Source organism: Euphorbia lathyris, chromosome 6 (assembly GCF_963576675.1).
Source record: "Euphorbia lathyris chromosome 6, ddEupLath1.1, whole genome shotgun sequence".
NCBI classification, from domain to species: Eukaryota; Viridiplantae; Streptophyta; class Magnoliopsida; order Malpighiales; family Euphorbiaceae; genus Euphorbia; species Euphorbia lathyris.
The window spans coordinates 28,388,148-28,403,608 of NC_088915.1; the positions used below are offsets into that span (position 1 = coordinate 28,388,148).

General features: G+C 34.3%; 2 protein-coding genes across 2 annotated transcripts; one reads left to right on the forward strand and one right to left on the reverse strand.

Moving 5' to 3' along the window:
* The first annotated feature begins 3,608 nt into the window (after positions 1–3,608).
* On the forward strand, positions 3,609–6,430 carry LOC136232275 (uncharacterized). The gene is made up of 8 exons (XM_066021335.1): positions 3,609–4,098; positions 4,187–4,338; positions 4,489–4,584; positions 4,679–4,741; positions 5,516–5,584; positions 5,669–5,771; positions 5,854–6,014; positions 6,119–6,430. Exons 1-8 carry the CDS (start codon positions 3,753–3,755, stop codon positions 6,269–6,271), a joined length of 1,143 nt encoding a protein of 380 aa, XP_065877407.1. The 5' UTR covers positions 3,609–3,752; the 3' UTR covers positions 6,272–6,430.
* Positions 6,431–6,665: 235 nt separating this feature from the next.
* On the reverse strand, positions 6,666–11,160 carry LOC136232274 (acetylornithine deacetylase). Its single transcript, XM_066021333.1, has 10 exons — positions 10,757–11,160; positions 9,988–10,232; positions 9,759–9,867; positions 8,741–8,879; positions 8,609–8,666; positions 8,505–8,522; positions 8,204–8,326; positions 7,868–8,021; positions 7,725–7,758; positions 6,666–7,056 (listed from the first exon to the last, which is right to left on the reverse strand). The coding sequence occupies exons 1-10, from the start codon at positions 11,081–11,083 to the stop codon at positions 6,953–6,955; spliced, it is 1,311 nt and encodes a 436-aa protein (XP_065877405.1). The 5' UTR covers positions 11,084–11,160; the 3' UTR covers positions 6,666–6,952.
* Positions 11,161–15,461: the final 4,301 nt, after the last annotated feature.

Below are 15,461 nucleotides of genomic sequence, written 5' to 3' on the forward strand. Positions count from 1 at the left end.
AGATATTAGGAGGAAGATGATTACCACTAGCAACAAAAGTTGTGAAATCTGATTTTGTGCCAAAAGAACTATCACCAACATTTTTCCCCTTTCATCAATCATTGTACTTCATGATTGACCAAGTTAAAAAAAAGTCCTTCTCGATGACTTTGTATTGGCATATCCATGATAACCTAGATCTTCGTCTTTATTATCAACATCAAAAGGAGTAACAACTTATTTTCTCTAGTAGACTGTTGTAGTAGAAGGTTGTTAAAAACTGACTTATTGCCTTTAAACCATTATAGAAAACCACGGATTAAGAAACACTCCTCCTTGGTGTGTCTGTGCATTTTTTAATGAGTGCAAAATTTAATAACCGTGATATATTTTCCTCTAGGAGATTTGTTCTTATGCAAATCAGTCTTTACATTTGTGACTTTATGAACATTACCAGAATCAACTAAACTCACAAAAATATAACCTTTATGTTTTTCAACTCTTTGAACCAGAATAAGCATTATTGAGATCTTAAAAATGTGCTCATAATCATTGCTCAAACCATGTAGAAATTTCATAGCTTTATCTTGTCCATCTAGATCTTAAATCAATTTTCGAGATTCACCACAAATATAATTGATTAGAGGTTGTAACACATGCATTGCTCAATTCTTACTTTAAATGGAAGAGTCTATTATTCTCTCCAAATCATTATTAAAGCTCTTTCCACAAAGTGCAAGCAAACGAAGCATATAAGAAAGCCTTTGCGATTTCCTTGTACATAGAAGTGATGGTCCAAGAAAATACCAAATTATCGATCTCAAACTAGCACTCTTAATCCAGTGAAGACTCTAGAGGTTCAAGATCATCTTGCAAAACCAAATTCAACTTGCATTTGGCTCTTAAGGCATACTCGTGGAGTAACTCCATGGAATATAGTGGCAACTTCTTATAAGAAAACTTGTAACTAAGATCAATCCATGATTATTATCAGCAAATCGATTCAATCCAAAGATGTCATATCATTTCATGTCAAAGATTTCATTAGATTTCTCATTCTCTTCATTCGTAGGATCATGTGTCTTGTTTGTTTTTCTAGATTCACAATTTGTTCTAAATTTGCTTCTTAGAATCTTGGAGTTTTGGACTCGGCCTCTTTGCTTCCTTCCTTGCCTTTATGAAAATGACCTACAACACGTAGGTAGCTAAATTTAAGCATGATTATAGAAAAACAGAAATTTCATACCACTAAAAACACTGATACCATTAAGAGAAAGAGAATAATTTGATTCAATGATAACTTCTCATTGGTGTGAATCAATAATTACATTATTGCTTATATACAATTTAGAGTAAACAAAATACAAATTGAACTTTATTTATTCTCTCTCCGTTCTAAGAGAATAATTGTTGCCACATCAACAATTATGTTAAATAGAATTTCGCACCAAAACAAATGAGGCAATTGTATGTAAACTTGTATCCTAAGTACTTAGAATAAAATAGCTTCAACTTGACAAATCAATAATTGAGGCTTTGCACTTCCAAAAAGTGAGACCCTTTATATAAGAGTGAAGAATTTTATTCTTAATAAGAACAAACTAATTCTAATTTATTTAGAAAATAATCTTTAAAGATGTAGGACTCTGTGTTTTTAGGAGGTAATTGCGTCTATCCAAAACCTTTAATTAGAATAGGATTAAGATACACCAACAAAAAAACAATCATATCTCTAAAATGATATACGTGAATATTCGATAAATATGACTAGAATTCAAGTCGGGTTTCTATGTCTATACGATTCTAAAATATTCACTTTTATTATTGTAGTAACGTCAACACTCACGTCACATTTATTAATCTCACACGATTAGTGGTTTTGGGATCTCAAAATCTTCAAACACTTGAAGATTAGTCTTCCCTGGAAATCTATTGGTGTATCTAAGGTACCACAAAAATATAAATAGTTTGTTGGTCTAATATACTACCAGCTCCCTGAACTTGTCTAAAATAGTAGATTGACTCCATCAACTTTGCAAGTGTTTTATTAGTTTCCTAAACTTGCTTATTTCGTATCACTCGCCCCCTAAACTTGTTCATAAAAGTAAATTAGCTCCCTAAACTTTGCAAATGTCTCACTAACTCCTCAAATTTTCTTATTTTGTAATAACTAAATACAAAAACTTATTAAATCTAAATTCTAAAAATACGTCTTCATCTATTGGGAGGATAATTCGCTTCTCCTACCTTTCAACCTATTGTAAGAGTTAGTGTTGCAGGTTTGAGAGATTGAATGGATGAGGATCGAGAGTTAGTATTATGGGTTTTGTATTTAGTTGTTACAGAATAAGTAAGTTTGGGGAGTTGGTGAGACACTTGCAAAGTTGGGGGAGCTAATATACTTTTATGGACAAGTTTAAAGAGTTAGTGATATGAAATAAGCAAGTTCAGAGAGCTGGTGAGACACTTGCAAAGTTCAGGGAGCCAGTCTACTATTTTGGACAAGTTCGGGGAGCTAGTGATGTATTAGGCTTAGTTTGTTTAATGTTTTAATTGAAATTAGTGTTAGATTCATGGCATAAAGCCCATCTGGGCCCTTAAACTATAGAGCCGAATTCAATTAACTCCCTATTCTCTTTAAATCATAAAAAAGCTCTCTATACTATTGTTAGGTAGTTAATCAGCTCCTTTCTCTTAATTGTTGTTAACTGCTCTCCCTTCTACTACTAACACAGTTTTTTAGCTCTGAAACTACCTTGAACCCATAATCTGTTTGATAAAATTAGCGAGTTATTAGGAGATGCAAATATATGTTGCTAAGTATTTGATGCCGAAGACATTTCTGAGAATCTTATTGTCTGCTTAGAGAGATTGATTGCAACTCTTGAAAAGGTAAGAGAGGCTGCTTGGAGAGTCTGATTGCAGTTCGCGATTCCTGCGATGTTTTTCGTTCACATTTTTTACATTTTGTCGTCTGAAATGGGTTCTAATGAAATTGAATATAAAATTATGCACTGCTAATTAGTTATCCTCATTTTTACTACATTACAATTATCCTCCATATGCAAAGCATAAAAAATGTTCGACAAAATGCCACAAAGAACTTCAAATTAAAGTCTCCTTTCGGCAGGCAAGAAGCGGAGAAGAAGGGAGGTCAGTTGGCAGTTAAGAAGGAGTTGATTAGTCATTTAAAAAAAGCATAGGGACCTTTTTTATGATTTGAAGAGAATGAAAATCTAATTGAGTTTAGCTCTATAGTTTAGGTGCCGTAGCAAGCTTTATGCCTAGATTCATTGTATGGAAATTCATTAAAAATTCCAAGTGTCCCGGGTGTCTAGTCCATTTCCGGTTTGGGCAACAAACATATTCTCCACCCTGAGTTGGGGAAAATTATTTGGGAGTTGTCTGCTACGGTTTATGTCCGAAAAAGGTAAAAGGACAGTAGATTCCAAAATTTGATAACCCCGCCAATGTTATCTACACGTGTCTTTCTACCATTGGCTTACTTGATTTCATTCATCTGCATCTATCATATCCATGGGAATCACAAAAAGGACAAGGGACACGATATTCGGCCCCCTCATCTCTCTCCTCACCGCTCGATCATCCTACTTAGTCTATCCAACAGTCCAAACTTCCTCGTTGACTCCCCACCTTTTTCCCCTCTTTCAAAAATCTAAAAAACTAGAGGTCCAAACTTCTCAACAGTCAGACCAACAAAGTTATGCTCCGACTCCGACACGGAGACGACGACGAACACTAAAATATCGGAAATGGAGCTGGCCGTGGTATCCCGAACTCCAAACCACGCTGCCGCTGCATCAGCCACGGCGTCGTTTAGTGGGAGAATTTCTTACTTCACGACAATCATTGAGTTTCCGGTCAGGAAGAGAAGCTTCAGCTTGAACTATGGAGACAATAATAGATTTCATAGGACGTTTGCTAAAGCTACTACAGAGACCAGTGATGGAATAGAAGAAAGAGATCGTAGAACGCCAAGAGGAGCGGCGTTAACGGGAACTGCTATGGAAGTTACCACATTTGATCGGGGCTTTGGCGATGCTGACTTTCCTGTTTGGGACAAGATTGGTGCGGTGGTTAGGCTTAGCTATGGAATTGGTATGTTCTATTCATTTCACTTTCTAATTTTACAAGATAGGATTGTGTGCGGTTACAAATGATTCCTTATTGCATATGTTGAAACCAGGTATATATGGCGCCATGGCTCTAGCAGGAAGGTTTATATGCTCCATCTCTGGAATTGATACCATGGGAGGTTTCAATCCTACTTTGGATGCAATTCTAGAAGGTCTTGGATATGCGTCTCCACCTATTATGGCCCTTCTATTTATTCTAGATGTAAGCTTACTTCACAAATAGATGCTCTTTTTAATTTTGCTTAAATTGGTATACAACTTCTTCAATTGCCCTAAATTTCTTTCCTATCTTAACTTCCATCAATAAAGCTAGAATATTGATTTTGAATTATGGATTGCCATGCTTATATAGGACGAAGTTGTGAAGTTCTCACCTCATGCTCGGGCTATTAGGGATGTTGAAGATGAAGAACTTCGAAGCTTCTTTTATGGGATGTCTCCCTGGCAGGTAAGTTGTTATGTCTTCTACTATTCATTATATGTGCTATATTGATCTTTATGATGTGTGTGTGGTATTGATATTAGTGAACATGATATTGCAGTTTATACTGATTGTTCTTGCAAGTTCTGTGGGAGAGGAGCTCTTCTATCGAGCTGCTGTTCAGGTCGGTATATTACTCTCCGGAGAAGAATATTTTGATCTATGATATGAAGACTGGAAAACTTTTTAAAATTAGGTGCTTGTGAGTAAAAGTCTCTTCATTTGATTGATTCACTCGTGTACTGTGAACGTCTAATTCTTCCGGTGAGTTACATTAGGATAGATTCCAAGAAAGTCCACTGATTTCAGTCTTGAAGCATCTGCAGACAGAAAACCTCATGGTTTCCTCATAGGGGTTATCAAAAGCTTATTACCTCTAAAACAAGCACCCTTTAAACTGATGTGCTTAATGAGATCTTCAGATGTAAATTCATTTACTAAACATATAACAACCATGTTTCATTGAAGTCCAATGATGAAAGCATTGTGCTCCCTTCTTTACAGTCTAATGTTTGAGAATTACAATTTCGTTCCTTTCCTTGATCCATGCACTCCAAAAGTGACATTGGATTGATGTCAATACCTTTTTCTTTTGGTCTCTTCAGGTCAACCACTATGATAGTTGCCGTGCTATCATTCTTATGTAGTCTTGTTTTGTCATCTGGTAGAGTCCTCGGTGAAGTGGCCACACACATACACAGAGCATTGAATTCCAAAAAGTTAATATGACCGAAACTTCATCCATTTGTGTTGTTTTACAACTTGAAAAGTGGCGATGATCAGAGCAATGCAATATAATTACAATAGCGGTTGCAGTAGCATCAGTTGTCTCTGCTGAAAATACTGAATTATGGTTCCATTTTTAAGCAAGATATGTTTCTTTTTCGTAAATTTGCAGGGATCCTTGGCTGATATATTTATAAGGGGCACTGATTTGGTGCAAGATGCTCGAGGAATGGCATCTCTGGTATGAGGTCTTGTTCTATGAATATACATTTACTCTTTCATATCAATAATCTTGCAACTGAAGGGTCATTTCTTCAAAATGTAGACTGGTGTGTTTCCTCCATTTGTTCCGTTTGCCCAGGCATTTGCAGCTGCACTTACAGCTGCTCTTACGGGCTCTCTTTATTATGTGGCTGCCTCACCAAAAGGTTGATATTCTCTAAATAGTTGAAGAAATATTTGTTTCACGTTCTAATAAATCGATTTATTAATGAGTAGTGTTTGTTTCAGATCCTACCTATGTAGTTGCACCAGTTCTACCATCTCGTTCTGGGCGTGAGGATTTGAAAAAGCTGTTTGCAGCATGGTATGAGAGGAGGCAAATGAAAAAGATCTACTCTCCCCTGCTAGAAGGACTTCTGGCTCTGTATCTTGGTTTTGAATGGATCCAGGTAACTAAAGTCTTAGAAAAATATTATTAATATCATCATTCAGCAATTCAATTCAATTCAAATTGAGAAGAGATGCCTGTTTTACTAAATTATTTCTGGCGCAGACGAATAACATTCTGGCGCCGATGATTACACATGGCATATATTCAGCAATTGTATTGGGGCATGGCCTATGGAAGATACACGACCACAAAAGAAGACTACGCCAGAGAATCCAGCAGCTTAAATTAGATGAAATAAACTCAAAGAGTAGATGAACAAGTTGAATAGAAATTTGCATTCTACAACTCCATGTTTGAATAATGTATATATTACCTCTAAAATAAATCACAAGCTGTATAGGGAGGGAAGAATACTCGGGAAATAGGGTAATTTTGTATACTACGTAATATAGAATCCTTCTCATTTCTCATAGACATTCTGGCTTTTGATAGTTATTCTGTTTAACGTTAAAAGAAATGTTTCTTGTGGAAACTAATTACCTAACTAATAAACATTGTTTAGCTAATATGAGCAATTAGCAATAAATGAACCAAAATATACTTGGTTACCTGTAATTTCTGAATCATCAAAGCCTATAATGTACTTATAAGAAAACATTATTCATGTAAAAATTGTTCGTAAAATTTGCTGAATCATCAAAGCCACTAATGAACCAAAATATGCTTGGTTGCCTGTAATTTCTGAATTACTGGTAAAAATTGTTAACAGAAGTGCAAGAAAACATTGACCAATTTGAAGAATCCCTTAAAAGAAAGCAATCTATCAATTGCAGCGTCTAGAACAAGTTCCTGCAACTCATTGTCATGTTTCAAGCAGTAGGTAACTCATGCCTCTTTATTACTCTAGTGTCTCCATTTTGATCCTTCTTTAAGTTTTTTGTCCGTACAAATTACATGTTTATGCTCTGTCATTTGGCGGTTATGATTTTATTCAGATTAACTTTCTAGCTGAGCGATGATGCTGACAAAAACTCGGTAGCCTTGGCACATATCTGTCAATAGGCAGTACTCGTTCTTGGCATGGTAAGTGGCCATTAAACCTGCATCAAAATATGAAGAGGATGAAAAAAAAAATAAACAATGAGATAAACATTATACATGACTGCATACTCGTAATTTTTCAAATGGTTCCAAGCAATGGCTGCGACTCCATACCAGTAAACAATTAAATGCAATTCCTCATGATCCAGGTCTCTGATGAAGCATTTCTATAAATACAGTTACTGGATTTTGAATTCAATTACCATCAAAGATTTCCCAGATTCTACTATGGGAATCTAAAGCTACATGTACCCGTTGAAATTTTGACCAATCAAATATTATCTATCCTCCACAATGCATGTTCCTCTAGTTCACAGGTAAGAATCAACGCTCATAAAGATATCAACATGGAGTTCTCACCTGCGAGCCGTATTTTTTTTAAGGAACTGAAGAAAAGATTGACAAATAATAAGCTTCCAAATATTTCGGATATACTTTCTGAATTTATGACATAATCAAGCGTGTTCAATCTCCACTAACAATTCCAAAACAATGAACATTGAAGCTGGATGAATTTTAATGTCTGCTATTGCAAACCATATATAAAAATCCAAAACCATTGAAAGGATAGAGCGAATCTGTTTGTTTAGGCATTGGATTATTTGGTTTGACACTTAAAAATGAAGAAAATTAACTGAAAAAAAAGGTTTTAGAATTATATGGTTACCATAGCCTGCAGTTTGAACATCAAAACCTTCATCCTACAAAACCCGAAAGGAAGTAATTAACAGAAGAAATAAAATGTTATTTTATATAAATAAAGAAAAATAGCAAGGGGTGAAATAAAAAGAAAAGGAATCAATATCTTACTTGCAACTCTCGTATTAGAGGCAAACTCCCAGTAATAGAGTACGGCTTTACATGCCCAACAACCTTTTCAGTTGCTTTACATAATACATGAAAGCCACGAGAATCAAGATCACACGCAACTCCAGACATTGCCTCTTCAAAAGTCAGAGTAAGACTATACGAACAAATAATTACCATTTTAGAGAAGAGATTGAGATTAAAACCAGAATTTCTAGTAATTATTCTTTTTTCCATGAACGGATTATGTTTAGATGCAATGCAACCAAGATATCATTGTGATTATTTCTACTAGAAACCTCAAGCCTGTTGTACTAAGGTAAGAAAAAGAGGGCATACCTTCCCTTCATGTTTTCATCAGGAAGGCAATATTTTGAAACTGGACCTCTTCTATCTAGCTTTTCTATGTTCTCATTCATGTCATCCACATATTCTTGGAGCTTGTTCTTCACATCTGACACACTGCAGTGCATCACAATATTGGAAATACATGAGAAGCAAATACCTAGCCATATTTCGAAGAGGAGAAAACATATATACTCGGCTCCACATAAAAGTAATTGTAAATCCATATTATCATTTCAATATATCTTATCAACAAGTGACAAGATTCTTGGATTAGCAGAAGTCAGAAACTTACTTGTAGAAGGGAGTTAACCTGTAACAGAACAGAGAAAATGGTAAGGCTTCAAAGTTAATATTCGTATATATATAAGAGAAAACATTTTGACAAAAAAACAAGACCTGACATCTCCAGAAATAGTGCACTCAGCAGGAATTTGGTTGATCCCACCTCCAGGATCTGCAAAAAGGAAGATGGACATAAAAACTAAGCACTCTCGTGTTGCATTAACTTATTATATAAATGAAACTTACAACTCCATTGTGTTGGTTTCATTGTTGATGGTGTTGCAAATCCATATACTTCCTCTTTTGGATGAGGGGGGAAGTCCTTGTAAAATCGTGATTGTATCTCCTTAAGCGACTCCATGGCTAGTTCTAGAGGATTTATAGCCTGCAAATAATTCATAAATCAGTACATACTAGAGATGCAACTTAATTCTTAAGCTATGAATTAACAGTTCATGACAAAGCTCTAACTAAAAATGCATCCATGGTTCCTCGTTGCTATTCTAATTGCGGTCTTCAAGGTCAAATCAGAAAAGATATGAATCTGATGTTAATAAATATCAAAAAGGAACATTGTAAATTATAAACAATAAAAAAAAGGCGGCCCGGTCGCACTACGCATCCCCGCTGAGCGAGGGTCCGGGGAGGGGTCCCACCACAAGGGTGTACTGGGGGCAAGCCTTCCCCTGCCAATTTATTTGGCAAGAGGCCGCTCCTAAGACTCGAACCCGTGACCTCTTGGTCACACGACAACAACGTTTACCGTTGCGACATGGCTCACCCTCCTAATTTATAAACAATAAGGCTAAAAATTGATTTGATTTGTTCTTTAAATATTGTGTGTTTATTGACTATGGAGGAGTGTGGATTCAAGTTTCTGATGTTGCTATTCAAATCATATAATAGTGTACAAAAGACATAAGTTAAGGTGTATTTAATTCATTTACCATGACATTCCAAATGTGCATCTCTATTAAAAATTGAAGACCTCGTTATGTAGATATAAAATTGAAAGAAAAAAAGTACATTTCACATAAACTTGACTTGCAAAATATTCTGATACTGAATAGAAAACTCCAGCAGAAAACCAAATTCCCTAAGAAAATATTATTAGTTTATCAATTGATAAGCAAATATTCTAAAGAAGCGTTCTTGTTTACAATTTGATTGCATACATTTTCAAGCTAGTAAATCTTGAAGTTTCAAAATTTACATGTTTGTTGGCAGGCAAATTCACAAGTATAAATAGAGATTGTGGTATAACCTTGTGTGCAAGACCACTGTGAAAAAGTTTCCCTGTGACATGAAGTTTCCAAGGAATCATACCACCAGTACCAATACAAGGCTGTTTATCTGCTGTGTCAATCCAGAATCTACAGGCACAAGAAGGTCAAACTTATCATATTATATTCACATGTCAAAGGAATAAAAAGAAAAGATTTCAATATAGCAATCCCTTTTCACTAACAAGGGATGTGGTTTGCTTTGCTTACAAAGGACCTCCTTTCAGCTTATCAAGCAGCCTATCACGCACAAGCGCATCCACACCAACTCCTGTTATTGTAGAATTTTCTTCACTAGCTATGAACACTGCAACTACAGTTGATTTCAGTTTCGGCTTTGTCTCAGCCAACCTCTTCATGAGTTCAGTCACAAGGGCAACATGTCCCAAGCAGTCAGTAGTTCCCCGGCCACGAAGTTTATCTCCATCAATGCTCAGTGAGAATGGATCAAACTCCTGCAAGTATGGTCAGTATGACAAAGATAACAATCATCAGGATACACCTTTGAGATGCAACGCTTAATTCTGTAAACATTGTCACTGAAATGAGCATAATTGATGAGTAAAACCAGAAAAATCAACAGGTGAAATGAACCTATTTCAATAAGAAGATTGCCAAAAGTATAAATGAACAAAATTGATCAGCCAATACCCAGTTGAAAATTTATTAGCAAGAAGAACACATTCGATACCTAAACACAGTTAGAAATTCCAATAAATTCAAGAGAGAGAAGGAAGAACGCCAAATCTATAGAATAAATTCAACATGATAACCCAAATACAACATTATCACCATATCACAAAATGCATAAGCCTTAAACTGGTAAATTTGAAAAATCCCAATTCAAATTCAAAATCCATCACACATAGAACAAAAAACATAAACCCAGGAAAACAAAATCAACAGAGAAAAACTTAATTGGGTAATTTCAAACTGCCAGAAAAAAAAAAAAAAAAGGAAAAAGAGAAAAGAAGCAAACCCAGTCATTGGGATTAGCAGTGACAACATCCATGTGCATGCCAACAAAGGATAAGATTTTTCCGGGTTCAGTGCCTGGATATTCCACAATAAGATTCCCTCGGCGAGGAAAATAAGAGACATGATTGACGATCAAGGGACCTCCGCCGGAGGTGGTGCTATAAGGGAGAAGGGAATCAAGAACGTGCTTGACCACTCTATCTTCCTCCGGGATCAGCTCCGGTGGGTTGTTTTGGACATATTTCGATTCACCTATAATCTTTGTAAGGAGAGAAACAAAGGAATCCTTGTTCAATTCTCCTAAAGTTTCTTCAATTGCAGCAGCCATTGGCAGATATAGGGATACAGCAGAATTATGTTAAAGTTTTAGAAGTTGCTTCTACTTGGGTATTCTTCAGAATGGAATAACGCATCCTTGTATACTCCTCAAAATTTTAGGGTAAATTACAATCATGGTTAATTAACTTTTATCATTTTCGGTATTACCACTGAACTTCAAACCATAACATAAAAGCTATTGAAATTACTATTTTTAGTATAGAAACACTATGACTGTTGATCAATCTTTATAACCGGTTGATAAAATTCATATCGTGCAATTAGTTTGTCATTGCAAAATATAAGTCCGTATAACCACATCAACACATTTTTAAATACATTTGATCATAAAATTTGCTTTACAATTCACACAACTTTCAATTTGTGAATACAACTAATTTTTTAATATAAAATGTTTATTATCAATGAATTGATTATTTTTAATTAGTGGTCCAAAATATTAAATTAATTGGACTAATTAAAATTAAAATTAATAAATTATGAAAAATTATGAAAATTAATAAAATTTAAAACAAACATAACATTTTATTTATGAAGATAAGTTATAAAAAATATTAAACTCAAACAAAATTAAACATTATAAAATTAATAAAAAGAAAAACTATATCAACCATCATTTTCTTCTTTTTCATAGAATTTTCAAATATTTTTAACTAAATCTATTAAATTGAATGAGGTAAGAAATCAATTTCTTGTATTTTTCATTAAGGAAAAATAGTAACTAACCATTACATTTATATTCTAATGCTAGGTGTGCTAATCAAGTAAACTTAGTGGACAAGGAAAGAAAGACAAGTGTTCTAATCATAGCCATTAATCACAATCATTGTGATGAATGGTGGTGATGTTGTTGTGTAGGATTTGAGTGTGGTTGATACCATCGTAAGCAGGTGAAGCTCTTCTAGAATCTACCATTGAGATGAAAAGACGAAACTGCCCCAGCCTTAGCACAAAGACCTTGGAAGCTGTTTGTACTTGAGTGATCTTATCTCCTTCTTATCGAGAAAGCAAAAGGGAAAACGAAAGGACTCTTCTTCCTCTCCATCAATGTTCGATATTCTCTTCTTCTTCTGTAACAAAAGCTTTCTCTGTTTTCATTACTGTAAGATCCTCCCTCAAACTAGACTTGATAGGGATTCTTCAAGCCGAGTTTGTCAATGAGAAAACGGAGATGCGGTGAGTGTTGAGCCTTTGTGAAAAGGTCTGCGAGTTGTAGAGCTGAGGAGATTGGCATGAGGCGGATGAGGCCGGCCTGAACACGTTCACGAATCACATGGCAATCGATGTCTATGTGCTTCGCGCGTTCGTGGAAGACGGGATTTTGGAATATATGCATGGCCGACGTGTTGTCGCAGAAAAGGAGAAATGTCGTTGATGGCGGTTGATGTAAGTCCTGGAGGAGATTTGTGAGCCATTGAATCTCGCAGGATGTAGATACCATAGCCATGTACTCTGCTTCAGAGGAGGAACGGGAGACAGTGTTTTTCTTCTTGGATCGCCAAGAGATGAGAGTTAGGCCAAGAAAGACTGCGTAGCCGGTGACTGACTTGCGGGTTTCCGAGCAAGTTGCCCAGTCAGTGTCACACCCGACCCAAAACGGCACCGGGTATGAATGGAAAACAAGGTAACGAACTTTTAACAGTCTAAAAGCCCAACATGTTTTCTAATATATAAAAATTTATTTGGACTACCTAAAGTTTTATTTAATTATTTGGCTTGGACTCGATAATTCTATCGAGCTTCCTACGTATCCCGAACATCTTTTAATATTTAAACCGGGAATCAAAGCCACGTAGTTCTACCTATTTTAGGTAGTTCTCTTTAACTTATTTACACACTGATGAAATTATTAGATTTCATTTTATCGCTACTACTATTCATAATATATTTAGCATCCCGATCTACGAATTCGACTCATCAATTTTTAACTTGTTAAAAACTTAATTAATTTCCTAATAACTTAACTTAATTTCGGAATAGACCAAAACGCTTATTCAAACCGTCTAAAATTTATTTATTATTTATTTAATATACATGAATACTTTATCGATTCGACAATATATCACTTAAACTTAAAAACCTTAAAATCACGTTATCAAATCAACCCCAAATCACAGATAATTATTGATATCGTTATATCGGCATTTAATCAAAACAACTCGTAACCAATCAAATGTTTTATCAAACTAATTCGTAATCAATGAAACGCTTTATCAAATCAAATTCGTAATCAATCAAACTCGTAATTAATCAAACGTAAAACCTTATATCAAAATCAGCTCATATCCGAAAACATAAAACCTTATATCCATTCTAGAATTTCTCCCCTATGTATCAATCCATAACCACATATATCACAAAATCGAGATGTCTCTTTAACCTTGCCTAATCCCGTATTGGTCTTACCTCACACTTCGCTGCCAATACCCGCCTAGGTCTTTACACTGTGTACACAAGCCATGTCCCTCACTGAACATGGTCTTCAACTATCAAAACCATCGGTCCGGATTACTCTAGATTGATATAAAATTCAGAAAATCATAACGTGCTCAAATTTCCTTTCACAATTAAACTTCCAATTCATTCAATAACCACAAAATCATCTTACCTCAATTAACTATTTTTGCAAAAATAATCACAATATTTAAAATCAAATAATCATTTAATAATATAACTAAAATAGTTAAAATATCGTATAAAATCATCGATTTGTAATTTAATCGAATTCCAAGAATTTAATAGCTCAAAATATTATATCGATTAATATCGTTTAAAGTTAAATACGTTTATCATACTATTTTCCGTCACCGAAATAAAGATTCTAAACCGACATAGTTAATTCGAACCATTGATACTATTGGACTCGTTTCACCGTTATGAATCTTATTAGTACTAATTTTATATTCGACTCAATACCGACTCTACTTGGAAAATATCAATACCGACTCTAATTGGTAAATACCAACACTAGACCTTCAAATTCATAACTTTAACTTTTGCTTAAACTATTTTATTCATAATATTTAAATAATCAAAGTATTCTTATTAGTCTATTTTAGTCTCTAAGATAGAAATTTTAGACCGACGTACTTAATTCCGACCGATTATATTTTTAAACTCGTGACGCTACTAAGAGTCTATTAATACCGAATTTCACATTATTTAAATCTAAAGGATAACTAGTCTAAAATTTATATTTTTATTAGTAATTGTTAGACGCTAACTCATTAATTGTAATCTATAAAAATTTGACGAAACTATCGAAACTAGACTTACTCAAAATCATACTTATAACCTTTTAAAAAATAATTTAGATATAAAATACAGTTACCGAAATATCGTCGTCGGTTACCGAAAATTCGTCGGTGTGATCTGTTGACACCAAAAATTCATCGTTGTTGTGATTGAAAATTCATCGTTGTGATCCGTTGACAGCTACTGGTTCACGCCGCTGTCAGAAATTCAACATGGTGGTTTCGTGTCCTATTTCTTCATAGTTTGGTTAAATTTAATAGGTAAATTCCTAATATCCGTAACCCAAAACAAGGCCATACTATATATATAAAAACACTTAAAATACATTTTTAATTTTTATTCTAAAAAGAAACCCTCTCTCTCTCTCCTTCCTAACATATTTATATATCTAACCCTTTTTTTTTATCACCAACAATTTATAAGGCATCCCCCTCCCTCTTTTTTTTTTCATTCCTTCCTTATATATATATATACTTTACATGAGTTTAAAAAGAATTGACATGTGGATTCCAACATGTTTTAAGTAAGACAAGTGTAATTTAATTTCTTAATATTAAGACATGTAATAGAACATTTGTCATTATAATATATATGTTTAATTTATAATTATTATGTGGCACATTCACTTTAGTTTTTTTTTAATAATAATAATAATTATTATTATTATTATTATTGATTCAAAAATAATAATAATACAAAAAGTTTTAACCGTATACATATATATAGTTAATTGAAAAATATAGATTTTGGTCCTTTGAGTTTATAATTTTTATAAAACTTACCCAAAGCTTTTTATTTACACCTAAAAAATACTAAATTGAACTCAATAATATACTTAAATTTTATAATTAATTAACACTATCTATTTCGAAAATCAAAATTCGAAATTTTAGACACGGACGTGACAGTCAGAGTCTGAGAAAGCCTGGAGCTGTATATCGTTGTATGCAGGGAAGAAAAGGCCCAAACCGATCGTTCCTTTGAGGTAACGTAGTACCCTATGCACTCTATTTTGATCATCTGTATTTGGTTGGGTAAGAAGTTGGGAAAGTTGGTTTGTGATATATGAAATATCGGGTCTTGTGTGAGTGAGGTATAGCAATTTTCTTATT